At 51.4% G+C, this 25,400-nt stretch overlaps 1 protein-coding gene across 1 annotated transcript in view; it reads right to left on the reverse strand.

Annotated features, from left to right (window-relative positions):
- EFR3B (EFR3 homolog B) overlaps positions 1–25,400 on the reverse strand; it is a 42,998-nt gene that overhangs the window by 5,513 nt on the left and 12,085 nt on the right. Inside the window, exons 4-18 of the mRNA XM_015540570.2 lie at positions 15,172–15,293; positions 14,209–14,358; positions 12,815–12,949; positions 12,255–12,333; positions 11,396–11,531; positions 10,977–11,138; positions 10,104–10,215; positions 9,661–9,712; positions 7,512–7,684; positions 7,321–7,396; positions 6,559–6,720; positions 5,235–5,366; positions 2,975–3,042; positions 2,097–2,224; positions 1,241–1,332 (exon numbers count right to left, since the gene is read on the reverse strand). Coding sequence (XP_015396056.1) covers positions 1,241–1,332; positions 2,097–2,224; positions 2,975–3,042; positions 5,235–5,366; positions 6,559–6,720; positions 7,321–7,396; positions 7,512–7,684; positions 9,661–9,712; positions 10,104–10,215; positions 10,977–11,138; positions 11,396–11,531; positions 12,255–12,333; positions 12,815–12,949; positions 14,209–14,358; positions 15,172–15,293 — 1,779 coding nt within the window. The remainder of the gene's footprint in view (positions 1–1,240; positions 1,333–2,096; positions 2,225–2,974; positions 3,043–5,234; positions 5,367–6,558; positions 6,721–7,320; positions 7,397–7,511; positions 7,685–9,660; positions 9,713–10,103; positions 10,216–10,976; positions 11,139–11,395; positions 11,532–12,254; positions 12,334–12,814; positions 12,950–14,208; positions 14,359–15,171; positions 15,294–25,400) is intronic.

Raw genomic sequence — 25,400 nt, forward strand, 5'->3', positions numbered from 1 at the left:
GAGTAGGAAGCTCTGTACACATGCCAGCATTTCTCCTTCCACCTCGCTTTACTCCTCGATTCCCGAGGCTTTCTTAACTTCCGGAAGGGAGAACCACAACTCTGGAGGAAACAGCAGCCAGCTCATGCTCTGGTCCTGACACATTTGAGGTTCCCTGTCCTGCAGAGCCAGAAGGCCTTGGAGGACACTTGGTTCAGCCTCATTCCCCTCTTCCAATTAGTGTGAGTCAGAGCCTCCTTCCTTCCATAGGAAAGTTCCAGACGAGTGCCCCAATGAGAGAAGAGTTGAGAAAGCAGCTGAGGGCATAGAGAGAGGCTCGGTCCGGGCCCCAGTGACTTCTCCTTGCTCCAGTGCATCTGAGGAAAGGCTCAGGGTTGACATTGTCCTCCATGGCTACACCAGCCCCAAGGGGCAGAAGGCATACCACCCCCCCAACCCAAACTGTCCTGGCCTACCCCACCTCCAATGAAAATCCTCCTCACTTCTCACTGAAGCTTCCCCATGTCTCCGTCAATTCCCTTAATGGCAGGAGACACCATTAAACACAAGTGTATTTTGTCTTACAGCTTCACCTCCCTCATGACCCCTTTCTCTCCCCCTCTGCCCCTCTCCTATTTTCGTCTCTTCTGCAGAAGTTGGTTATTTTCATTGTGATTCCTTCCTCTCGCTGACTCATGGGCACATCTGCTTTATTTTCTCAGGTATAGGAAGTAAGGGCAGGGGAGATGCCACAAGTTATTTCGAACAGAAGTTAGATATTCACAGCCCCCAAGAGATGGTGGAGTGACAATGACATCTTGAAGCTGCAACTTGGTCTTTAAAAAAGCACCTCTATTGATCGATCTGGAAGAAACACCATGAAAACTATTCTCACCCCCATCTCTCCTATTAGGCCTTCCAATATCCAACATGGTGGATGTCTGCCTCCATTGGAAATGGGGAATAACTACCAGCAAGCCTTTCAAGAGTGATTTGTGTGACATTGTCATGGGAGTGTGCGGCGGGGGGGTGGGGGCTTAGGGGGGAGGGGGGCGCACATGTAATTTTTCCAGATGGAAAGGTCTATGACATATATGATGAGTCAGTAAGAAAATGGGATATTTGAGAAATTTGCTTTCCCTGCGACTTTAAATGGGTTATGCAGTTAAGGAAGCCTGGAATATGGAGCATCTGATTGCATAGGAAGCAAGAGCAGGTCCCCTCCCCTTGGGATGCAGGACAATATATTAAGGACACTCACCTCCTCCTTCTCTGGGCTGTTCCTAGATTCCACCTCCACCTGCAGGGAAATGGTTTCTCCAATGCTCTTCCTCTTGGATAAGCGATCCTCATCTGGGAAAGGGAAGCCCAGATGCTAGAGTTCCCAGGGCTCAGAGTGAGCCAGGATCACACCTCTAGCACCATCTCTCCCGCCCCCACCTTTGCCTGGCCCACAGTCCTCTGAGGGCTCAGTATACACCAAGGCGACAGCTGGTTTATCGAAGGCTGCCGGCCTCCTCTGCTCATCTTAGGGTGGTGGGTTTAGTTCTTCGTGGCTAAGATTTTGAAATAATCAATGAGCACAAAGAAGCTGCTCATGACCAGAGAGCACATGTCACCTGGAGTAAGTGTCATCCACTCACAGTGCAAGTAGCTAGCTGTCACTGGTGAAGCACTTGCTAAAGTGCATTTGCCTTTATTGTTTCATGCACGTCTCACACCAACCCTCTAAGGCAGGTGTGGTTAATCCCAATTTTATAGTCAAGGAACCCGAAACCCAGAGATGCCAGGAGACTTGTCTAAGATTTTTCAGGAAGTGAGCTGCGGAGAACTGGGTCTCTGATTCTACACCACAGCCCACGTGGGTACTTTCTGGCTCAATGGGGCCTCTCCCAGCCACAGGCCAGCCTATCTCGTGGGCCACGTTCCCCAGGGATCCTGCCCTGAGGAGAAGAGGCTGGGGAATCAAGAGCATCTCACTGTGTCTTTCAGCTCTTGGGTGACACGCAAGGTGCCGGGGAGGCGACCTACGGACACACAAGTCCCTCACTCTCAGGACCCTTCCTGGTGGGGAAGAGGCAGACGCAGGCTTGGAAGTCCTCGCACGGGGCTCCTACCTGTCAGCTGAGGGATGTAGGGCAGGCAAAGCCTGTCTGAATTGTAGCCGCTGCCCCCCAGGACTTCACTGATCTTGCTCTGGCGGAAGAGGAGCTCAATCACTACTCCATCAAGATTTTGAGACAACCTGGGAGCCAAAGAAGGAAAGAGGCAACCAGAGTGATTTCCTAATGACTCTCCTTGTTACACAAGGAACATCCATCATACAAAATGGCAGGGAAGCAGAAGGAAAAGAAAACCACCATAGTCCCACCCTTCAGAGACAACATCATTACATGTTGTGCAGAATCCCTCAGCCACATACTTGTATGCACACACACACACACACACACACACACAGACACCACCCCACCCCCTAAGTTCCTGTTCTGTGATCGATTTTATCCACCGATTACACAGCACCTGTTTCCCATTAACTTTTCTTCCAAAACATTGCGGTGGAAAGGCCACGGTCCATAAAGCTATATTAATAATATCATAAACCCCTATTGTTGGACATTTTGTTTTTTCCCAGTATTTTCCTTGAGTTCCTCTGAGGCTCAAGTGACACTGGCCCACAGACTTCAGTCCCAGAATGCCACCTGGATCCATCCAGTGTCTTGTAGGAACGGCTCCTCCAAGATGCACGTCCCATGGGCTTGGGCGAGGCTCCCAGAGGGCATGTCACATACTCTATAGCACAACGCACCGACATGGCCCGAGGCGTGGATTACAGCCATGTGAGGAAGGCCACACTTGACCCAGGACTTCTGGGCCACAGGCAGGGTCCACTTTCAGCCCTTGAGCCCATAGAGGCCTCAGCTCCTGGCTTCAGACCCCTTACCCTCTACTCAGCTACCTTGGGTGTCCTTGATCATGTCCCAAGTATGCTCCTCACCTAGGCCTCTCCACAAACACGTCCTCAGGGAGCATGTACGGAGCCTCTTTCTTCCTGGTCTCTATCACCTGGAGTTGGGAGGAAATCACATGAGAGCTGGGTTTGCCAGGGAGGGGGAGCTCTGCATAGGCGAATGACAGCGCTCTCCCTCCAAGCAGTTGCTTCCTCCAGCAAACTCCCTGGCCGATAGGCTCCTGAGGGATAAACTCAGATCCACAGGGGTCCTCAGGGCAGGCAGACTGCTCAGGCTATCCCCAATGACACATGACACATATGCATTAAGTGTCTTGCAAATGCAGGTGCTTAGCCCCCCAAGGGACTGCGGTTTCTGGCTCCTGTGCCCTACTTCCGTTTTCTATGTGAACAGGAAAAGGGAGGATAAGTCATACCTTCCCCCCCAACCCAGGTGCACTGCAAAAACATCCTGAGGGACAGTCACAGAAGGAGTTTCCCTCAGTACCCTCTGCAAATTTTTGACGGGAAAGGTGGAAGTTACCAAGACGCAAGCAGGGGAGGATAGCAGGGGCACAAGTCTGTGCAGGAGGTGAGGAAACCACGATGCTGCTATTTTAATAAAGAGGATGTCAGGGCATTGCTTTTCCTGCACCCCTTCACTGGTCCATGCTGGGGGGCACAGTGACACAGCACCCTCCCCCATCCCCCCAGCACCCCCAAGCCAGCTGAAACTGGAGGTTTCCCATTTTCTTTCATTTTGCTAGTGTATTTTAAAGTTAATCATAGACACTATCCCATTCCACCTGTAAATACTACAGTGGTTTTTATTATTGTGGTTTGTTTTCCTTATTTGTTTTTTTTTTTTTTAAGTTTATTTTGAGAGAGAAAGCAAGGTAGGGGCAGAGAGAGAGGGGAGAGAGAGAATCCCAAGCAGGCTCCACACCGTCAGCACAGAGCCCGATGTGGGGCTCGATCTCACAAACTGTGAGATCATGACCTGAGCTGAAATCAAGAGTTCAACGCTTAAACAGCTGAGCCACCCAGGCATCCCTGTTGGTTTGTTTTTAAATTTTTATTTTATTTTATTTTTTTAGAGAGAGAGCCCATGAGTAGGGGAGGGAGAGAAAGGGGTGGGGGGGGGGGAGAAAATCCTAAGCAGGTGCCACACTCAGTGTGGAGTCCGATGTGGGGCTCAAACTCACAACCCTGGGATCATGACCTTAGCTGAAATCAAGTCGGGCGCTGAACTGAGCCACACAGGCACCTCTTGTTGTTGTTGTTGTTGTTGTTGTTGTTGTTGTTGTTGTTAAGTAGGCTCCAATGCAGGGTTTAAACTCACGATCCTGAGATCAAGACCTGGGCTGTGATCAAGAGTCGGATGCTCAACTGACTGAGCCACCCAGGTGCCCCAACACTTCAGTGTGTTTTAAAATGTCTTTTGGGGACAAATGAGGACATGTGATTATAGATTGGGTATTAGATAGCACCAAGGCATTTCCGATAACTTAATCACGTATGTTAATAGCATGGCAATGATGTTGGAAGGTGTCCATATTTTCTTGAGGCACAATGCTGATATATGTAGGGGTGAAAGGACATGATAGCTGAGATTTGCTTTAAAATAAGAAAAAGAAAAGATAGATGAAGCAAACATGGGAAAACCTTCATAACTCTTTAATCTGCATGGTTCTACTCACACTGCTTTTGGGATATTTGAAAACTTTCAGAATAAAACTTTTCTAAAAAGTAGTTTCAGGGGCACCTGGGTAGCTCAGTCGGTTAAGTGACCAACTTCAGTTCAGGTCGTGATCTCACAGTCTTTGAGTTCGAGCCCCATGTCGGGCTCTGTGCTGACAGCTCAGAGCCTGGACCCTGCTTCAGATTTTGTGTCTCCCTGGCTCTCTGCCCTTCCCCGCTCATGCCTTGTCTCTCTCCATCTCTCAAAAATAAAGAAATGTTAAAAAAAATTTTTTTAAGTAGTTTTAGTCCCAAATCACATGAGAGGCATGTGTACCTATGTCTCTGGGAGTGAGGGCAGCACAGAGGGACAGGAAGTCAAGGCGGGCAGGTAGCAGCAGGTGAGGAAGGGGTATAGGTTCTTGCCTGTGGCCAACCCCACCATGCTATGTCATGTTACCCAGGAGGAAATGCTACTTCTAGTAACTCCTCACTGTCCCTAGTTCTTCTGTCAACCCTTCCTCAAGGCCTGGACTGAGCACAGGGCTTATACAATTAAGGAAAAGTTATTCTGGGGAAACCCAGGGTTGAGGGGCTCCTGAGCTGTCAGGGTCACAAGGACACCAACCTCATGGATGTGCTGGCAGAAGGCAGGTACTGTTGTGAGCTGGCTGATGAGGTTCAGGTAGGCTGCACCCAGCGCGTAGAGGGCACAGCGGTTGTATACAGGCAGGTTCTCTTCATTGACCTGGGCCACATCCTGTGGCAACACAGAGGGGCCCTGGAGTTTCTTAACTGACAAATTATACCGGTGCCCCCCTTCCCCCAACCTCCCCCAACCTTCTTTAGAGATGGCCCATTTCTCTAGACTAAGCCTTTTCCAGCATTTGCCCCATAACTTGCTGGGAGACAGAAGTCATCCTCATTACAGCTGAAGTGAATCATCCCTAGAACGATCCATGAGCTGGAGGCTCATAAGTACTTGAGTAGAGGGGTATTGACTTCACTCTCCACTTTGCAGTTCCAGCTTTGGTGACCCTGACGGTCCAAACCTTCATTATTAATCCTACCTCTAGGATGCTGTGTCCTTCAATATAGACCTTGAATGATTCTTGGGGGACCGGACTGGATTGCTAAACTGGGTCCATATGTTAAGTTGAAAAAGAAGCAACAGTTACTAGGGATTGGGACACAAAGGAATCTCAAATTCTAGGCTGAACACCATCATAGCAGCTGGGTTGGCCTTGCAGGATTCAAGGCAGCACTGGTGGCCACCACTCAACTCCCAGATTTGCCATAATTCGTGCTCCTAGGGTGGGATACGATGCCCACCTAGCTGCAGGACCTCGGAGACCCTGGTCTTTTGAGGTCTGGGACCCACCCCAGATCCCAGCATCGTTGACAGTATACATCCACCCAGAAAGACTCTGCAAGTCTGGAGCCCTCTGTGGTGAAGCATGGCTCTCTTAAGAGTCGTGATGGAGGCTTGTTGAGTCTCCAGGTCCCAGGGCTTGGGGGTAGAACTAGGAACATGTATTTTTAATAAACGCTATGGTAATTCTGAGGCACAGCCAGGCTTGGGGATCAGACGATCTTTAGACAAAGTTTGTTTTGGGATCACGCGGAGCTTATATGAGCGCCCTCTTGATAGTCCTTGGGGTCTCATTCAGACCTTGTGAGACTCGAAACACTAGGGGCTAAAGGGTGTTTTTTAAAGACCCCGTTCCCTGGGTCTCCTTTAGCCTGAGCCATGACTGAAGCACTGTTTGGTGGTTTCCCGAACAGAACCACGGCTTGTGGTCTCTGGAGGAAGGGCCAACCAAGGGTGCCGTATTCCCGGGCTCGGGGATCGCTGTTGAGCCACTTCTACTTGGTGCTCTCATGAGTGCTTGGCCCAAACCGGTCCCCTGCCCTGATCCCAACCCCTATGTGCCGCCCACACCAGGTCCCACCTGAACAGCCAGCACCAGGCGGATGAGGTCCACCACCACCTCCTCATTGGCCAGCTCAATGCTGATGAGGGCCAGCAAGCCGTAGAGCGCCTCGTAGTGCTTCTGTATGTTCGTCTCCTCCTTACAGCTCAGGTAGATGTGTCTGTAGAGCTGCTGGGAGTGCTGGGTGGGGGGAAGGGTGGGGCAAGGAGATCGGGGAGGAGGACTAATCTGCAGGCGGTGCCACAGCTGGGTGCCCCTCCCACCTCCACCTTCCGGGAAAGGATGCTTTCTCTCTCTCTCTCTCCCTCTTTTAAGTTTTATTTATCTAAGTAATCTCTACGCCCAACGTGGAGCTCGAACTCATGACCCCAAGATCAAGAGTCATTCTTCCAACTGAGCCAGCCAGGCACCCCAGGGAGAGCACGGCTTTAGAGCAGACCCCAGTGGAAGCCACTGTGCAGGAGGACACGTCTAAGGAAGGGTGAGTGCAGTGAAACCAGCAACAGAAGCTGCTGCCCAAATCCAGCTGTGTGCAGAGGTCCACAGCCCAGCCCGGGACTGGCTCACCAGCAGTGCTCCTCACTCCGGCCTCAGTGTTGAGCATGACCCTGGGGGCTTGACCCCCCGAGAGGTCAACTGGTCATCCCCACTAAGCAAACTCAAAGAGGGAGAGAGCCGGCCTAGGACAGGGGTCAGCACTGACTTGGGGTTTGGGAGGTGGGAGTCCACAGAGCCTGGCCCACCTGGGGTTCCTCGGGCCTTACGGTCACACTTGCTAACCTTCTTCATGAAGACGGTGTCCTGTCGGGAGCACTTGTCCACTTTCAGCTTCAGGACAGAGATGTCGCTAAGGGTACTGGGAGGGGACACAAGCGGCTACTATGGGAATTGTCCTCTCACCTGGGTGTGACACCTATCGGGAGCCTTCTGCCCCATCACACACCAACTGGAGGGGAGACCCCCAAGTTCACCTGATGGTAGAGAACTTGTGGCGGTTGCCATGACGATCAATGAAACTGATGAGAATCTCCAGAACGAAGAGACGGATCTCCGCGTCCTCCATGAGGGCGGTGGACAGAAGGCGGTCGAGGAAGTTGCTGGGCAAGGCTGACATCATGTTGTTGCACTGGAAACCTGTGGACACCTGCAAGGGAGCCCAGCACGGCTGCGCTAAGGAACGCTGGCCCTTTCCATGCTGTGAGGAGATGGGGAGGAGCCAGCAGAAGTGGGGTTTAAAGCACCCAACCTCTCTAGCCATCACGCAGCCCAGCTCCCCTTGGCCTCCACCCTAGGCCCTGAATGCCTGTGGCAACTTTTCTGAACATGCCAACAACCACCTAGACAAGTTTTAAGTTGTTAAAAGCAAGCAAGGGCTAAGCACTTTGGGGGGGGGGCGCGGGGAACAGGGAGCCTCAGAACCTAATGTTCCAGCCGTCAGGGCTCAGCTGATGAACACCCGCCAGGAACACAGCGTTGCATTAAGAGCAAGGACAGTTGCAGAGACATGGCGAGACAGTGGAAGAACTCACAGCTGGGCTGAGGAACCAGAACCCACACAAGGGCAACAACCATTCCATTCCATCTTTTCTATGTGGCCATACTGGGGGTCTTCTGATGAAAGCAGGGGGCATCAGTAGACACACCACACATGATGTTGTCAAAGCATTCAAAAGCCGCAAAACATATTTACTGTTAAGTCCATATTGGAAAATGATGCCTTTGATGACTCAGCAGGCCCTTGAGGATTTAGCAGAGCCTGGTGGCATCAACAGTAAACATTCACTGAAGCGGGGTGTGTGTGAGTGCAAATCGTCACCTTGATAAGGTGCTGGGTACAATGAGGATAATGAGAGTAAAGTCAGCAGGAATGGCAGGAGCACACAGACCGAGGAGGTAACCAGATGTGGGCGGTGTCGGCATGAAAAGCCTTTATAAAAACCTAGTGAAATGAACAGCATGGGCTAGGGAGAGGGAAGGCAAGGCATGAATGAGAGTAATTGGGCTGTGCAGATTGGCGTGGCTGGAACAGAAACTGGGGCTAGGGATGAGATCACGAGTCAAGGGAGGGAAAGGTGACTGCGGATTTTTTTTTTAATTTTTTTTTTTTTTTTAGTGTTTATTTTTGAGAGACAGAAAGACAGAGCAGGAGCAGGAGAGGGGCACAGAGAGAGGAAGACACAGAATCCAAAGCAGGCTCAGCACAGAGCCTGACGCATGGCTTGAATTCACGAGCTGTGAGATCATGACCTGGGCAGAGGTCAGATGCTTAACCGACTGAGCCACCCAGGCACCCCAGTGACTGGGGATTTTCTACCTTTAGTCTGAGGAGTTTGAAACCTAGAGGCACATCAGCTGTAAGCCGAGACCTACTATTTGAAAAGGAGCAACATGTGGGGAACAGTATTTCTAGAAAATTCTTGTTGTGGTTGTGTATTTATGATTGGTGAGGACAGATGGAGATAAGGGCAATGATGAGAATAATCTAGTTGTGAGATGTCCAGAGCTTAGGCAGGACTGTGCATGAGAACACCTGGGGGGCCTGTTACAAATACAGATTCCAGGACCCCACTCAGACTGAGGGCTCAAAGTTTCTAGGGATGCTCTATATATTTTAACAAGTTGGTCACGGAGATGGCATTTGAGAACAATGAATCTGGACTCCAGTGATGGCTGCAAGGATGTAGAGAAGAGGAATGTAAAACACTGATGAAAGGAAAGATAGTGGCTGGGAGACTGGAATGGGCACAAGTGCTGAGGGGGAAATAGGTGGAAGGGACCTAGGCAGATATTTGGAAGGGAAAAAAAAGGCAGGAACCAATAGATTCTAACCCAGTACAGAGACAATGTTTGAGTGACAAGGAGATCCGTAGCTGATAAGGAACCTTTGTGAAAATTTGGAACACATGCCCTGCCTGCCTTGGATGACCCAGGTCTGTGGATGCCCAGACTGCTAGTGAGTTTAACACAGGCTGAATTTCAGCCCCCTATTCACCCTTTTGATTGGACACATTTGTGCAGTGTGCAACCTGCACAGCTGTATGTGGTAGCCTTCTCTTGGTCCCTTGGGAAGGAGCTGCCTCCTGTAGAGGCTGAGTAGGAACGGGGACGGGAGAGGCTCACCTGAAGGAGGGATTTCAGCAGCATAATCTGGGTCAGCCGGTTCCTGTTCTCTCTGTAGACCAGACACAAATACTCACCAGGATGGTGATGTGGGCAGAGACCCCACACTTGCCTGCCCAGTTCCCCTTGTGATTAGATTCTCCATGAGGCTTATCTTGTTGAGTTACTCAGGACAGTTGACTTGCAGAGCCAGGAAGCAGACCAGAGAATTAATGGCTTGCCCCAAAGGTGGGAGGCGGTTAGTGGTGGGGCAGCCTGAGGAACTGTTGTGGGGTCCAAGGATCCCACTAAGGGCTACTGAGGGATTTGAGAGTAGAAGGAGAGAAGTGAGGGCATAACCAGGAAAGTCAAAGTGGAGAAAGGGGTCAGCCAGAAAACACTGGAAGGGCAGCTGGGGTGGAATGGGCAAGAGAGGAAAAGGGGAGGACGGCTGGTAGGCTTACCCGGTCTTCCCCGTCTCCATGGGATGATGCAGGGAAGGCAGTGGGACCTTGCTCATGATGAAGAGTATCACCTCGGAGCGCTGATAAGTGGGCAACGTGCTGGCAAAGGAGCCTGCAGGAAAGAGATGGTGGAGGGGGTTGGCCCAAGTGAGGCCCACAGCTGCCAGGGTCTCAGATGAGGAAACTACCGCCCGGAGTGCAGCGGCTGTGTGTCTAAGGAAGAGAAGTAAGACAAGCAGAGGGAGAAACGGTAGTGACTCCAGGGGGCTCTTCCTAACTCCAGCTCCTTCACTTGTTGTCGCCCAGGCTGCGGTTGGCTAGCGTCCCTGGGAAGGAGAGGGGAGCCAACGGTGCTAAGCCAGCAAGGCTCTGAAGTGATGGGCCCTACGAGCCGGAGGGGTGACTCTACGGTTCTCCCCTTGGCAACCACGTGCACATCCTTGGCCTTTCCCCTTTCCTCCTTCCTGCCTTTTCTCTTCCTTCTCGCCTCCCCTCCCATCGCTCCAACCGGGAAGCATCAGAGAGGCCGGCCGGGGACAGGGGTGCAGAGGAGTTCGCCGCTCTCAGCCTCTGATCTGAAGTCCAGCCCAGCAAACCACGGACATCGCTCTGTGCTCTCCCTCAGGCCAGAACCGGGCCAGGCCGTGAGCCGTGCGCGCCGCTGACCGACTCCATTTTCTCCAACGTCCGCGAATAACGCGATTTGGCCGGAGGAGCGGGTGACCCTCTTCCCAGCGCCCCAGCGCGCGGCTGGTGGAGGCCGCCGCCCGCCCCACCCAACTCGGGTCGGACCCCGCAGCGGCGCCCGGTCCCGCCCACCAGGCCCCGCCCCTCGCCGGGCCCCGCCCACTCAGGCCCCGTCCCGGGGCCCACCTATGGTCTTGATGACAGCCTCCTGGAACATGCGCTCTTCGTGCTCCTTGATGATCTTGGTGCCCAGGCTGATGGCCCCGTCGTAGCTCCCGGTCAGGGCGTAGTCGATGCTGAGCCGCAGCTGCCTCAGTAGAGTGTTGAACATCTCCAGCACCGTGGGCCCTGAGCACAGTGGGTGGGAGACCCGAGATCCAGGGCTGGAACCCTCGGCCCGTTCTCCCCTGCCCTGCTTTCCAGCCAGGGGCTTCCTCTTCCTCTGCACCCCGCCCCGGCTGACTGCTTTCTAAGAAACCCAGCTCTGACGCCTCCCTGCGCTCCCTTGCCCTGTTCTGGAAGGGGAGGCAGCCTCCTGCCAAGGGCGGCTCTTTGTCCTTGGAGGCTTCCCGGCCCCCACACGCTGTCACCCAGGGCCCCCTTACCGACAGAGCCGGTGGCGGCGATGACGGCAGCTTCCGACAGGACCTCCACGATGCCCGCCCGCACCGTGGCCGCGCTGCGGCTGTTGGCATCCAGGTGGCTCAGGAGCTGCTGGATAACCAGGTGGGAGTGCTGCGGCTGGGGGGAGGAAGACGTGCTGGCCCCAAACAGCAACCCCCCACGCGGCCTCTGCGCCAGGGCAGCCCTCGACTGGGACCCAAAGGCCGGGGTGGACAGAAGTGAGGTCCTGAGGCGGGCGGGCACTGGAGGTGGTGCCCAGATACCCTGGTTCCTTCTCCTCAGTCCCTCTCCCTTGGTCCAACAGGAGCAGAGCCCAGTCCCGGTGGCCACCTGGATTTCCACGGTTGTCCTGGGCCCTTCCGCCTCAAGTGGGTCAAAAGTCAGTTTTAAAATATTGTCTTCCTTTTCCTCATTCCCGGGTCCCAGGTTATATTGATAAGGGCCACCGTAGACCACAGGGTTTATTTAGTCCGGTGCTGCACGAAGCGTAGCCCAATTACAGGGGGATAGTACAGAAATTGAGAGTAAGTGTTTAGTAAGCAATGTGACAAGGCCATGCATGGCAGCCAAGTGTGGTCTGTGGGCTTGTATTTTGCATGAGTTTTTCATTTACTTTTTCTAAGAATTCTCACTAATTGTATTTTAGACAGTATTGATCTGTGCTGTATCAGAAAGAAAACGAAAACTGCCCTTCCTCTCAGCTAGATTGAGCAGCACGTGTAGACACCTAGGGGCTCAGGAGAAGTCACAGAGGACAGCTGGCTTTCTCCTTTGGTGCACTGTCCTGCTCCCAGAGGCGCCCTCGGCCAGGAGGACAGGCTGGACAGGGAGCCACCGTACCTGAATCGAGTACATGATGATTTTAAAGCAACGGATGGCGAACACCTTGGGTTCCCAAAGAGAATGGTTGTCCAGATGGCTGTGCAGGAGAAAACATGGGGGGACGACTATGAAATGCAAAGCAATGTTGGGGAGGACAGACAAACTTGCCGGCAGAGCGGCCTCCCGAGAGACCCAGCCCCTCGCAGGGCTCCCCGGTAAGTGAGGAAGGGCTTGTAGGTGGCAGTGAGCGGAAGGAATGAGGGACACCCGGGCTGTCCCACAGCAAGAGCTGGAGGCAAGCCGAGGAACAGAGTTCCACCGCTGTGGACTCAGGAATGAAGCCAGGCACCCAGCTTCAGTTTTGGGGGCCTCCTACCAACTCTTGTCCCCGACACTGCACACGGCCACCGTGTGGTGGCTTCTGCTGTCACGGCGCAGGGAACGCAGGCACAGACAAGGGACCGACTTAGCCACGGCACCACAACCGTAACACCTCTTTCCCCTGTCTCCAAGTCAGCAAGATGCCAGGACCCCGACCGGTTCTCTGAGGGCTGGGGCTGGGGGCAGGGCTCACTCACATGAGGACAGGCTTGATGGCATTTTTGATGTTGCCAAAGGCGGCCCGGCCCAGCAGTTCCCGAAGGCACCTCTCGGCCAGCTCTGCCGGGTTCTCCTTCTCCTTCTCTGGCGCTTGGAGGGGCGAGGGGGAGCGGCTGCGGAAACACGCGGTGTGTGGGTAAGGGACAGAAGGCAAAGCCGGAGTCGGGTTTGGCGCAGCCTGAGTATCTGCACTGCATCCTGGCAAGCGGTGGCAGGAGGACAGGCAGGGATTTGACGTGGGCTACATGAGGTAGCTCCATGAGGGAGACTTCATGGCTGTCGGAGATTAAATAGGGTAAAGAAGCCCAGGGTGGAGGAAGATCATGAGAGAAGGGGTCAGATTCTCTTTCTGGAAATCCATGAGGACAGGCTTGATGTGCCCCTGTGGGAAGGACAGATACCCTGCGCACCATGGGCCTGGTGAGGCACAGACCACGAGTGTCTCTCCGTGCCCCCAAGCTCGGGAAAGAAAAAGATGAGGCACACAGAGTAAGAGAAAGCAAAAGAAAGTGGGCGAGAGGAGGGAGGAAAAAGAGAGGCATGGTGGTTACCTCAGATGTGACTCAGTGCTACCGAAGTCACAGGGGCTGGGCCCAGATCTGGACAGAAGAAGGAGCCCCAGGCCTCTGGGCCCTGAGACCACCAGAGACCACAGAGGGAGCTTGTCGGTGAGGTGCGATTCCAGGAACAGCCACCAGGGGGCACGTTATTTCCCTCCCCTCTGTCTCCTGCCACAGGCTCAAAGGACAGAGGCCCTCAAACAGCCTCATGCACCGCCCGGATGCACAGCAACAGGAGTCTTTCCCTGCATCCCGTTTTACAGATGGGAAGAGCGAGGGACGGGGACAGAATGAACCCCATGTCTGAGGGCTCCCAGATTAAAACCCAGTATCTGCCACTTGTGTCCAGTGGCTGCTGGCTGGTGAAGCATGTTTTAAGGGCCCGAAATAGCATTAGGAAGTGAGGGAGGAAGGAAGGTCAGGAAGGGAAAGTCCTCAGTAATTAGAGCCATGAAAAGCATTTAAAAACCTCCTTGGCCTGCTGCTTTCAGAGACACAGAGGTAACCCGACTCTTGGTCCTTTGTGTTCCTACCAGGAAACACTTACCCCCAGAGAGCCCAGCACAGGTACTAGCCTTCCTTCATGAATGCAGATTTTAGGGGGTGCAGCAAGCTGGCAGAAGGCCAGACCCAAGACTCCTAGGGAGCCAGCCTTGGACTCACTGCAGAACAAGCCACGGAAGCCAAGATCACTGGCCTTTTAGCTAGGCTTTTAACGACCAGCCCGAGCCGTGTGGTTCCCAAGCAGATGGGAAAGGCAGCCTGGGAGGGCTGCGTGTGTCACTGCCCAAGCTCCAGCCTCCCCTGCTTACCTCTCTGCCTCCTCTACGTGCTGCAGATTGAAAAGCAGTGATGGGACAATTTTGTCCATGTGCTGCGGGTCCCAGATATTGGCCTGCAATTCATCGTTCACCGTCTTCCTCACCACCCCTTGCAGACCTTTGATGCCTGACATTCTGATTCTGTAAGGAAAGGGGCAAAATGCATCCAGGTAGTTCCCGGGCCCCGAGAACCCCAGTGTCTGCGGTAAGGAGAGGAGAAGGCATGGGGGGGTGGGATGCATTCGTCCACCCAAAGGCAGGACGGAGCTCACCTTCTACCCTTCATGTGACCCAGCCCCTGGCTGGCTGGCTTCCTGTGCTGGTGGGCACGAGCCCAGGAAGCCACGACCCCTGGCCTATCCTGGAGATTGCCAGACTGCCCTTGCCCAGTACCACTTGGGCTTCATCTCCTCCTCGTTAGCACCCCGCTGGGTTTGTTCCAGCTTGAGCCCGGGATATAAAGGCTCAAAGTATGTCAAGAACTGATGAAGCAGAATGCAGGGATATGAGCAACTGACAGGGGAGGAGGGGGTTTGGAAGGAGAGGCACAGAGCTGCCAGACTCTGGGCACAGAGTATATACTGTGATCGAGAGTGGTGAGTGGGTGTGTTTCTGGGTGTATAAATGCATGTACTTCTGAACGAAAGAACACAGGTATGTGCACGTGTATATGTGTGTGCTGTTGCTGGCTCTCCAATTTGGCTCCCGGGACCATTACTTTCCATCTGCTCCTCTTTTGTGCCCCAGAAGGTTTTCCTTTGAAACCCTGTCTTGGGAGCCCATCTCTGCCCACTTGCCCACTAAGCCCTGCCAGGTGCTCCCTTCCTCCCCAGAAACGTCAGAGCAGAGGTAAATACTGATGAAATCAGACCGTGCGCTCCGGGCTGGGAACTCTGTAAGACCCATCGATGCCTTTGTCATTAGCTGAGGGGTCCCCTCACTTCCCCTACTCACTTAGTCTTGATTTCCATGTCATCGTGGCTGGAGTGGCACATTTCACTGAAGCGGGACACAAAGAAGTCATAGCTCCGGTGATAGGATGGGGTGTCCTCCTCGATGTTGGCAAACTTCACAAACTATCCGGGAGGAGAGAGAGAAGTACAGGTGAGAGGTGACCTAGTGCGCTCTGCACTTCGGGCTCTAGGCTCTGGGACTTGCTGTCCCCTGGCCCCCTGCCCCTAGTAAAGGACACATGCATTCCAGGAATTGGCTCTGGTCCACTTCCCAGAGCACACGCGGCCTGCACACCTCTATGGGTTCCAAATCCTGCTCGCTCTTCCTGCCTACGCTATAAGACTGGACCCCATGGCCCTTCATGGCCCTTCCCTGCTGAGGTGAGCAGAGGATGGAAGAGGTGAGGACGTGAAGGCGTCTCCCTTAAGCTCCTGCCCCCATCCGCATCCAGAGCTGCACCAAACACACAGAGGCCGGAAAGCAGTTAGGGAGTCACTGAAACAGCCAAAGCCAACGGTCAAACCATACCTCAACCCTTTAGAGCGAATTCTGGGGAATCAAGAACAAATCTGAAATGTGATTTAAAAATGTCATTCCATTGGGGCGCCTGGGTGGCTCAGTCGGTTAAGTGTCTGACTTTGGCTCAGGTCATGATCTCGCGGTTCGTGAGTTTGAGCCCCGCGTCAGGCTCTGTGCTGATGCCTCGGAGCCTGGAGCCTGCTTCGGATTCTGTGTCTCCCTCTCTCTCTGCCCCTCCCCTGCTCATGCTTTGTCTCTCTCTGTCTCTCAAAAATAAATAAATGTTAAAAATGTCATTCCGTTTTATTGCTTAAAATTTGAGCACATTTTTAAAATTTGCCCGTTCAGTTCTGTTAAGTCTTGCTCAGGGTTATCAGCCGCTAGATTCCTGCCGTCACCCGGGCTGCACATTTCCAATTCTAAATAGGGACTTAATTTCAAGGGAATCCCACGGAGAAGCAAGGATCATGGACTAAGTGGAGTTAAATTGCTAAAAATTAAGTATAATTCTTATAGGTTATTTCGTTTAATGTTATAAATTTAGTGCTGCGCACGACTCAAAAGGTTACGCTTATAATAAAATCTATTCTCCATTATTCTGTCTTGTGTTGTTATTTAATTTTTGCCATCATTTGTTGGTTCTAAAAGGATATGCTATTATTTCTAAAATTACCTAGTTAGTGTGCTCATAATATTAATTATCGATTGCCAGTCTATTTCTCTATTTAACTACGAAAAATCTGTTACCTTTTCCTGGATGACAATTAGTAACTTCCATAAAATCATTAGTTATTCTTTCACTAATAAATATGCATTTATTTTCTGCCGACTGAGAGAATCTCAACATACAAGGCAGATAAGGAGATCTTTCTTGCCAAGTGAACATCTAAAACGTTTACATCTATTTGAAAGTGAATATTCTGATATTAGCAATAAATCCAAATGACACTGCTTGCATTATCGATGTGGTTCTGCACAAGAGGTGTCGTGGTCACCGATTAGACATGAGTTCAGGAAGTCTAGAAACAACAATCAAGTCAGCCTTTGGCTACATGAACTTTTTTTTTTTAATGTTTATTTATTTTTGGGAAAGAGCATGAGCAGGGAAGGGGCAGAGAGAGGGGGACAGAGGATCCAAAGAGGGCTCTGCACAGACAGTAGCAAGCCCGATGTGGGGCTCGAACTCACAAACTGTGAGATCGTGACCTGAGCTGAAGTCAGACGCTCAACCCACTGAGCCACCCAGGTGCCCCCCACCTTTTAAATGTTTATTTACTTACTCTTGAGAGAGAAAGAGAGCACAAGCAGGGGAGAGGCAGAAAGGGAGAGAGGGAGACACAGAATCTGAACCAGGCTCCAGGCTCTGAGCTGTCAGCACAGAGCCCGTCGTGGGGCTTGAACCCACGACCTGTGAAATCAAGACCTGAGCCACAGTTGGATGCTCAACCGACTGAGCCACTCAAGGCACCCCTGTCTATGTGAACTTCTCAAGACAGTTCTTAAATGTTCATCTACTCAAAGGGGACACGCAACCATGGGGAGTTCTAACAGCCGATCGACCTCTCACTGGCGGTGTGGCTTTCAAGTGGGACATTTCGTTTCCCTCATGTTCTGGTTTTCCCACGGTCTTCATTCACTAAGATTCTTTATTTTTCAGTGCATACTGTATCTACTTCACATATGACGAGGCAGCTGCAAACAACATAACCTGAGTGTATGTAAGAGCAAACGCATTTAAAATAATTAAAGCAAAACTGAAAAAAAAGAGACCATACTGTAGAGGGAGAAATAGTCAAAGATTTTGTCTCCGACATTTACTGACTGCGGAGACTCAAATGTATGTCAGGAGGATGGATACCCAGACTTCACGTCCACTGGTTTGGAAGTTTGGGGGCCAGTGGTGATGAGCGTGTAGAAGCTCAGGCATGTCCGTACCCCCCGAAGCATCTTACACACATCACCTCTTTCACTTTTCAGAATGACTCGAAGTTAGAGAGATTCCTGTGTGACAGAGTCACAGGGCTCGGTAACCACACGGATTTCTGCCACCAGCTCCAGACGTGCTGAGTCACTCTGGCAGGAGCCCCAGGGGTTTACCTTTGAGCAGGGTCCCACCCAGGAAACCTGACGGGACAGTCCCCATTTGAGAAATACGGCAGGGTCACTGACAGACCACCTGGGTGTCTTCTAAGCACACCAGCCCCGTTTCCTGACACTGACTCTGCTCTGGAGCCGTTCCTGACCTCTGTGGGACGTGACAGCCAGTTCCCCTTCACTTCCAACTTTGACCTTCCTCTTCTTCAAAGCGCCATGAAGCCAGGAGCAGGACTGACAGCCGGCGGGTCAAGGGCAATGCCTGAGCACTTGTTCACACCCAGAGTCTGTTGAGAACGGGCTGTTATCCATCCTGTACAGGCTGCTAAATATTTTGACTAGTACTCACTGGCTGTAAGGTGAGAATTGAGATTGCGATCAATTTGTTTAAATTGAGGAGCACCCGGGTGGCTTGGTCGGTTAAGTGTTCAATTCTTGATTTCGGCTCAGGTCATAATCTTAAGGTGCGTGGGTTCAAGCCCCACCTGGGGCTCTGTGTTGGCAGCGTGGAGCCTGCTTGGGATTCTCTCTCTCCTTGCACCTCCCCACGCACACTCACGCTCTCTCTCTCTCTCAAAATAAAGAAATAAACTTAAAAAAAAATGGAAAATTCCATGATAGCTGCTGAGACAACACAGGATAGAAAACACGCATGGAGATTCCTTTTCTACAACCATGGGTGGCCTTCTAGACCGGGCTAACAGTTTCTTCTGAACAATTTCTTTTAACGTCCCTCACTCTTCCCTTCTGGGGCTGTCTGCATTCCTGGATGTTTACTCTTCTGCACTCTTCTTCCCCAAAACTTAGTTTTGAGTCTTCTTCTCAAATTTTGCTTTTGACATAACAGTTCTCCCATTTGAGTAGACAACGGTCCCCCCTACGCTGCTGGGGCCGCTGTTGGACGGCCATCTCCTTGCTCTGCCTCTTGTCATCTGTGTGACTGTGGACAAGTTGTGTAAGTTCTGAGCCACGGGTTCCTCATCTGTAAAGTAGAGACACTGGGACCTATGTCATGGGGCGGACACTGGGATTAAATGAGGGGGTGTATGCCGAGTGACCAGCACAGTGCCTGGCACGGGAAACAGTGCTGCAGTGACCATGGTGACAGCGGCTGAGTACGGTCTGGTCCATCAGCCCCAGGACTAGGCAGTGTGACCCTTGTCCTTTTCGTGTCACCAACACAGGCCCAGCCAGGCAATCACAGAGGAGGAGCTCAGATGGGCAGCATGGACCGTGCAGGCAACACTCCTCGAATGTGATGTCTAGGGATGTGGAGAGAAGAAACCTAGTCGTAGCCACCCCCAGGCCAGGCCCCCTGAAGCACCATTCAGGGACTGAGGTCATTTAGTGCAATAAGGTGGGACAGAGCACAGCTCCCAGGGGCAGGAGGGTGGGGCTGGCATGGGACATCCAGCAGCCATCACTGCAAGACCAGGAACAAATTGGCCAAACGTTGTTTTTCTTCTCTTGCAAATGCGCACGTCGTCTCTTAGGGATGTGAATAAAGTAGAGATAATTAAGAAAAGCTCCCTGAGTACCTGGCCTAACAGGAACTCTGGTTTAACTCATACCTTGTTCTGTCGGAGGTCCTCCAAATATTCAAAAGGCACGGGCCCCAGTAAAAGCTATTGGTAGGTAGGCATTCGTATCAGGTGGGGTCACACCGGGCCCAGCGTGCCATCTTTCCCGTGGGGTGTGGATGGCAATGGTATGCAAAAGAAGCAGCTAACACCTCTGATCTAAGTCATGACAACGTTAAATGCTTCCTTCCCCCCCCCCCCCCCGCCCCACACTTGTATTTAAATTCTAGTTAGTTAAGATACAGTGCAATATTGGTCTCAAGAGTAGAATTCAGTGATGCATCACTTGCATAAAACCCCCAGGGCTCATCACATGTGCCCTCCTCAATGCCCATCACCCATCTAGCCCACCCCCCACTCCACCCCCTCTGTCAGCTCTCAGTTTATTCTCTATCTTTTTTTTTCTTTTTCTTTTTTTAATTTCAATTTTAGTTAGTTAACCACATTAAATATTGCCATGGCACCCGCCGCTTACGCATCGTATTAGTTTTCTGGGGCTGCGTCACTCTGATCTCTGCCTTCGTCTTCATATTATTTTCTCCTCTGGGTCAAATCTCCCTCTGCCTCTCTCTTATAAGACCCCCGTGCCTACATTTAGAGCCCATTGGGCTTATCTAGGATAATCTCCCCATTTCACTATCCTTAGCTTAATCACATCTGCAGAGACCCTGTTTCCTTATAAACCTGTGATGTTCACAGGTCCCAGGGACGGGCACGTGGACATCCTTCAGTGGGCATTTTTCAGTCTATCAAAACATGCATCATCTAATGTAACTTTTGGCAAACCAGTGAGTTTTGCAGGATTATATTGCTCCCATTGTGAAGATGAGGAAACTGAAGCTCTAAGGGAGCAAGGGAATTATTTCAGGTCAACCAGCTTGTGACAGGTGGAGCTGGGCCACCAAGCTCCATACTTGGGAATTCTGATACTTTGATGTTCTTCACCCTCTACCAGTGGCTTTTATTTTATTTATTTTTTTTTTTTTAATTTTTTTTTTTACATTTATTCATTTTTGAGAAACAGAGTGAGACAAAGCATGAGTGGGGGAGGGGCAGAGAGAGAAGGAGACACAGAATCTGAAGCAGGCTCCAGGCTCTGAGCAAGCGGTCAGCACAGAGCCTGATGCGGGGCTCGAACCCACAAACTGTGAGATCATGACCTGAGCCGAAGTCGGACGGTCAACCGACTGAGCCACCCAGGCACCCCTATTTATTTTATTTTTTAATGTTTATTTATTTTTGAGAGCGTGCAAATGGGGGAGGGGCAGAGAGAGGAGGACAGAGGATCTGAAGCGGGTTCTGTGCTGACAGCAGTGAGCCTAAGGTGGGGCTTGAACTCAGGACCATGAGATCATGACCTGAGCCGATGTCGGACAGTCAACTGACTGAGCCACCCAGGCATCCCCACCTGTGGTTTTTAAATTTTGATGTGCATTGGCATGACCTGGGGAGCTTGTAGAAAATGCAGACTTCTAAGCCACCCCAAGCCTGGTAAACAAGACTACCTGGGGAGGAGGGCCCGGGTATCTGCATTCTGAAGAGCCATCCCTCAGCCGACTTCTCCCCCTGGAAATTCTGGGGCAGGGGATTTATGAACCCTTTGTCCTTTGTCCCTTTACTGGCAAGCTGGACCCGTAGATCTGGAAATGTTCCCAGTCAGGCTGGGAGGGAGCCCGCTTATGCAGGATGCTGGGAAATGTAGAGAAGCATGTCCTTGGTAATGGAGGTCAGGCAAGGCTGGATAGATGGCCGTCTCCTTCGAAGACCATCTCCTTCGAACTGGAGTCACTGGGGTGAAACCAAGGGTTGGATAGGTGACCCAGCCTTGGCTCCCCTTGGCTCCGTCTCTGGGGCCCAGAATGGCCTGGGGGCTACAGCTTTGAGACTTAGGCTGTCAACCATTCCATTCCCATGTGTGCCAGGACTCTTGCCCCGCTAAGAGGTCTGATGATGAGAATGCACTTAATGCCCATCCTGAACCTCCCACGCAAAGGGTGTGTGCCCTGCTTATTGCATTATAAAGGTAAAATAGGTAACTTTTTGGTACCAAGGTTTCTGAACATCCCTAGGAACCCTTGGTGTGATGGCTTGATAGGAGCTTCCCTCTCTCAAGTCTGAAAGTATGGCTGCCCGGTCAGGGAGGGTTGGCCTATGCTGTCCCTTGGGGATTGCCCACCCTAAGCTGCTCCTGAGTCTTCCAGGGGCTGACAGGAACCTTCTGTAACCGTGGTTCAGAAGGTCAAATCGGGGTATTTTGTGGGGTCCCTGGTCGAGGCACCACACCCACTGTGGAAGTCCGCCTGGGCAATGCCAAGGCCCAGCAGACGTGCGTTTGGAACGTTAGGGCTTTAGAGTGAGTAAGGCCTTCGCCCCTCTAATGAGAGACAGCACAGCGTTATGGTGATAAGAAGGGGTCTGGAGACAGTCTGCATTTCTTTTCTTTTCTTTTCTTTTTTTTTTTAGTTTTTAAACTTTTATTTCTTTATTTTGAGAGGGAGAGAGAGAGAAAATCCCAAGTAGGCTCCATGCTGTCAGCGCAGAGCCTGCTGCGGGACTCAAACTCATGAACTGTGAGATCATGATCTGAGCCAAAATCAAGAGTTGGACATTTAACCGACAGAGCCACCCAAGCACCCCCAGGCTGCATTTCTGAATCTCACCTCCTCTACTTATGAAGCTTATCTGGGGCAAGTTAATTAAGCTTCCTGTGCCTCAGTTGCCCCATCTGTAAAATGGGGCTAAGGAGAGCAGTTGCCTCTTCAACTTGGTATGACCAACCCACCCCAGTTGACAGTGCAGCCTCGTTTTCCCCTCAGTGCACTTTTGGCTCGCTCTGAACACTCCCTGGATTCCCACTGGGCCCATTTACCTGTGAGGCCGTGGCTCTTTTTTATAAAGCATGAGACAGCAGGGACTTCCTGTCTGCTTCATTCCCAGTATTGCTAATTCATACCTTACAAGTGGCTTTTGTTAGAATGCTGCTTGCCTAATGAATAAGATTGTGAAATAATAAAGCTGGGTTTGCTTTTGGTTTTATTTTTCTAAGATATAGTAATGATGAGGAAGGTCTCCATAGCAACAAACGGAAGATTCTGAGCACGTGACACTTCAAAGGCTCCAGGCACGGCTAGGGCCACCCTTTCAAGATCAAAGTTTCAGCTCTTTATACACAACAAAGGGCGCGCTTGCCCGAGCAGATCACGACCCTCCGCACAGGCAGGGGGAGAGCCACAATTATGCAAATACTGAGAGTTACTAAGGGCCGGAGTTAATAAAGGGAAAGTAATCTCCAAATATTGACATTGTAAAAACAGCTCTTCCCCCCCACCCCCACCCCATGTGGAAAATGGAAGCTGAGCTGGTTGGCCTCACGTCTGTGCTAACAGAGTGTCTCCAAGCAGAAGTGAGCCTTTCCCTCTTGTGCAGAAGAGGCTTGTGAGCCTCGCGGCTTCCTGCCATCAACAACAGAACCGCAGTCTGGAACGCTGGGCACAGAGAGGAGCCCACCTCTCTCAGGGGTCTAGGCCTGCAGGCTGTTCCACCAGGAGAGACGGGAACTGCTTCTTAGCTTCACCGAGACAAATCCTCGCTGGGAAGCAGACCTTGTAAACCACACGGGTTTGACTGTAACACCCCCTGCCCCGACGGCCAGCTGCTCATGCTGACAACAAATTCCCAGAGCACTTTTCAGGAAAGCCAGAGAGAAATGGCCCCACTGTGATGTGATCGATCATGTCCTGCTGAGGCCAGAGGAGGCTCCGTCATTCCCTAGACCTAGGACATCCTCTCTTGTCCACCCACATTATGCCCTCTCTTTTTCAAGATTCTTTGCAAAACTGACTCGGTTTTAAGGTCTCTTGGGAAAGCCCGGTCCCTGCTGCCCGGGAAGGTGATCTCTCTGGCCCTGAGCAGCCCCCGCGTGCCGGCCGGGCAAACACAGACCCAGGAAAGCACCAGCTGCCTTTGCTCTAGAGGGATCCCCAGCATTTGCTGGTGCTGACCCCCGTGACCTAAGCTGCACACTGGCCTTGCCGTTCAGACTCAATCCGCCTTCGGGGAGCCCACCTCCAGCAGTGGTTTCTGTACTGGTGTTGGATACGGGAGCGTTTCTAGTCTAGAGATGACAGCCAAAACCGCAAAAGTTGATGAATTGTCCAGGGGGAGCACACGGGTTGAGAAGATGGGGCAGCAACCGTGGAGACCACAAACATTTCAGGGGCGTGTGGAGGAAGAGAATCATTGCCGGAAAGTATATTCATTTCCGATTGCTGCTGTAATAAATTACCACAATTTAGTGGTCTACAACAATACAAATTTATTATCTATGGCTCTGGGGATCAGAAGCCTAAAACAGGTCTGCCAGGCTGTGTGCTTTCTGGAGGCTCCACGAGAGCGTTTCCTTGCCTTTTTTAGCTTCCAGAAGCCACCTACATCCTTTGGCTCATGGCCGCCTTCCTCCATCTTCAAAGCCAGTGGAGTAGCATTTCAAATCTTTCCCTCTGTCCCTCTGCTTCCATCAAAATTGCACCTTCTGTCTGACTCTGACCCTCCTGCCTCCCATAAGCATCCCTGTGATTACCTCAGATCCACCTGGATAATCCCGGAGACTCTCCCGATCTCAAGATCCTCAGCCTGATTTCTATCTGCAAAGTCCCTTTTGCCATTTCAGGTAATGTTCACGGGTCTAGAGCATGGAAATCCTTGGGGGACCGTTACTCAGCCAACCACAGAAACTAAGAAGGATGAACCAGGTGGGAAGAGCTGGGGTGATGGGACCAGGATGTCAAGGGGGGCTGAAGGAAGAGTGGTCAACAGGGAGAAATGCTACCTGAGATAAAACATCAGCTGAGAGATGGGTGGGGAATGGGTTGCTTGCCTGGTTTCCCCAGATTTCTCATAGCAAAAACAAAAATGTACTTTAAATATTTTGTTTTATGTTTATTTATTTTTTGGAGACAGTGCATGTGGGCACACACTCGCATGAGCTGGGATGGGGCAAGAGAGAGAGGGAGAGAGAGAGAGAGAGAGAGAATCCCAAGCAGGTTCCATACTGTCAGCACAGAGCCTGACGTGCAGTTCAGTCTCATGAACTGTCAGGTTGTGACCTGAGCTGAAATCAAGAGTCAGACACTCAGGGCGCCTGGGTGGCTCAGTCAGGTAAGCGACCAACTTCAGCTCAGGTCATGATCTCATGGTTTGTGGGTCTGAGCCCCGTGTCGGGCTCTGTGACAGCTCAGAGCCTGGAGCCTGGAGCCTGCTTCAGATTCCGTGTCTCCCTCTCTCTCTGCCCCTCCCCTGCTCGCACTCTGTCTCTCTCTCTGTCTCAAAAATAAATAAACATTAAAAAAAATTTTTTTTTAAGAAAAAGAATTCAGGTAAAATTTACAAAACATAAAGTGAACCCTCTTACAGTGCACAATTCAGTGGCATTGAATACATTCATATTGTGCAGCTAAAGCATCTCGTCATCCCCAAAGGAAACCCTGTACCCACGAAGCAACCATTCTCCTGCCCCTCTTCCCCAGCCCTGGGCAACCACTATTCTGGTTTCTGTATCTATGCACTTACCTAGACTGGACAGCTCATAGAAATTACACACTATGTGATCTTTTGGGTCGTTTCCATCTTTTGGCTATCGTGAATCGTGCTTCTGTGAACATTTGTGCACAAGTATTTGTTTGAGTATCTGTTTTCAGCTCTTTGGGGTATATACCTAGGAAGAATTGCTCAGTCATATGGTAATTCTATATGTTTAACTTTCTGGAGAACCACTAAACTGTTTTCCACAGGGCTGACGCCATTTCACGTTTCCACTAGCAACATATGAGGGTTTCAATTTCTATGCATTCTTGCCAACACTTGTCATTTATAGGTTGTTTTTTTTTTTTAATAGCCATCCTAGTGAGTGTGGGGTGGAATCTCCTTGTGGTTTTGACTTGTATTTCCCTAATGATTAGTGATGTTGACCATCTTTTAATGTGCTTCTTGGCCATTTGTGTATCTTTGGAGAAATGCCTATTTGAGTCCTTTAACCAT

This window comes from Panthera tigris, chromosome A3 (genome assembly GCF_018350195.1).
Source record: "Panthera tigris isolate Pti1 chromosome A3, P.tigris_Pti1_mat1.1, whole genome shotgun sequence".
NCBI lineage: Eukaryota > Metazoa > Chordata > Mammalia > Carnivora > Felidae > Panthera > Panthera tigris.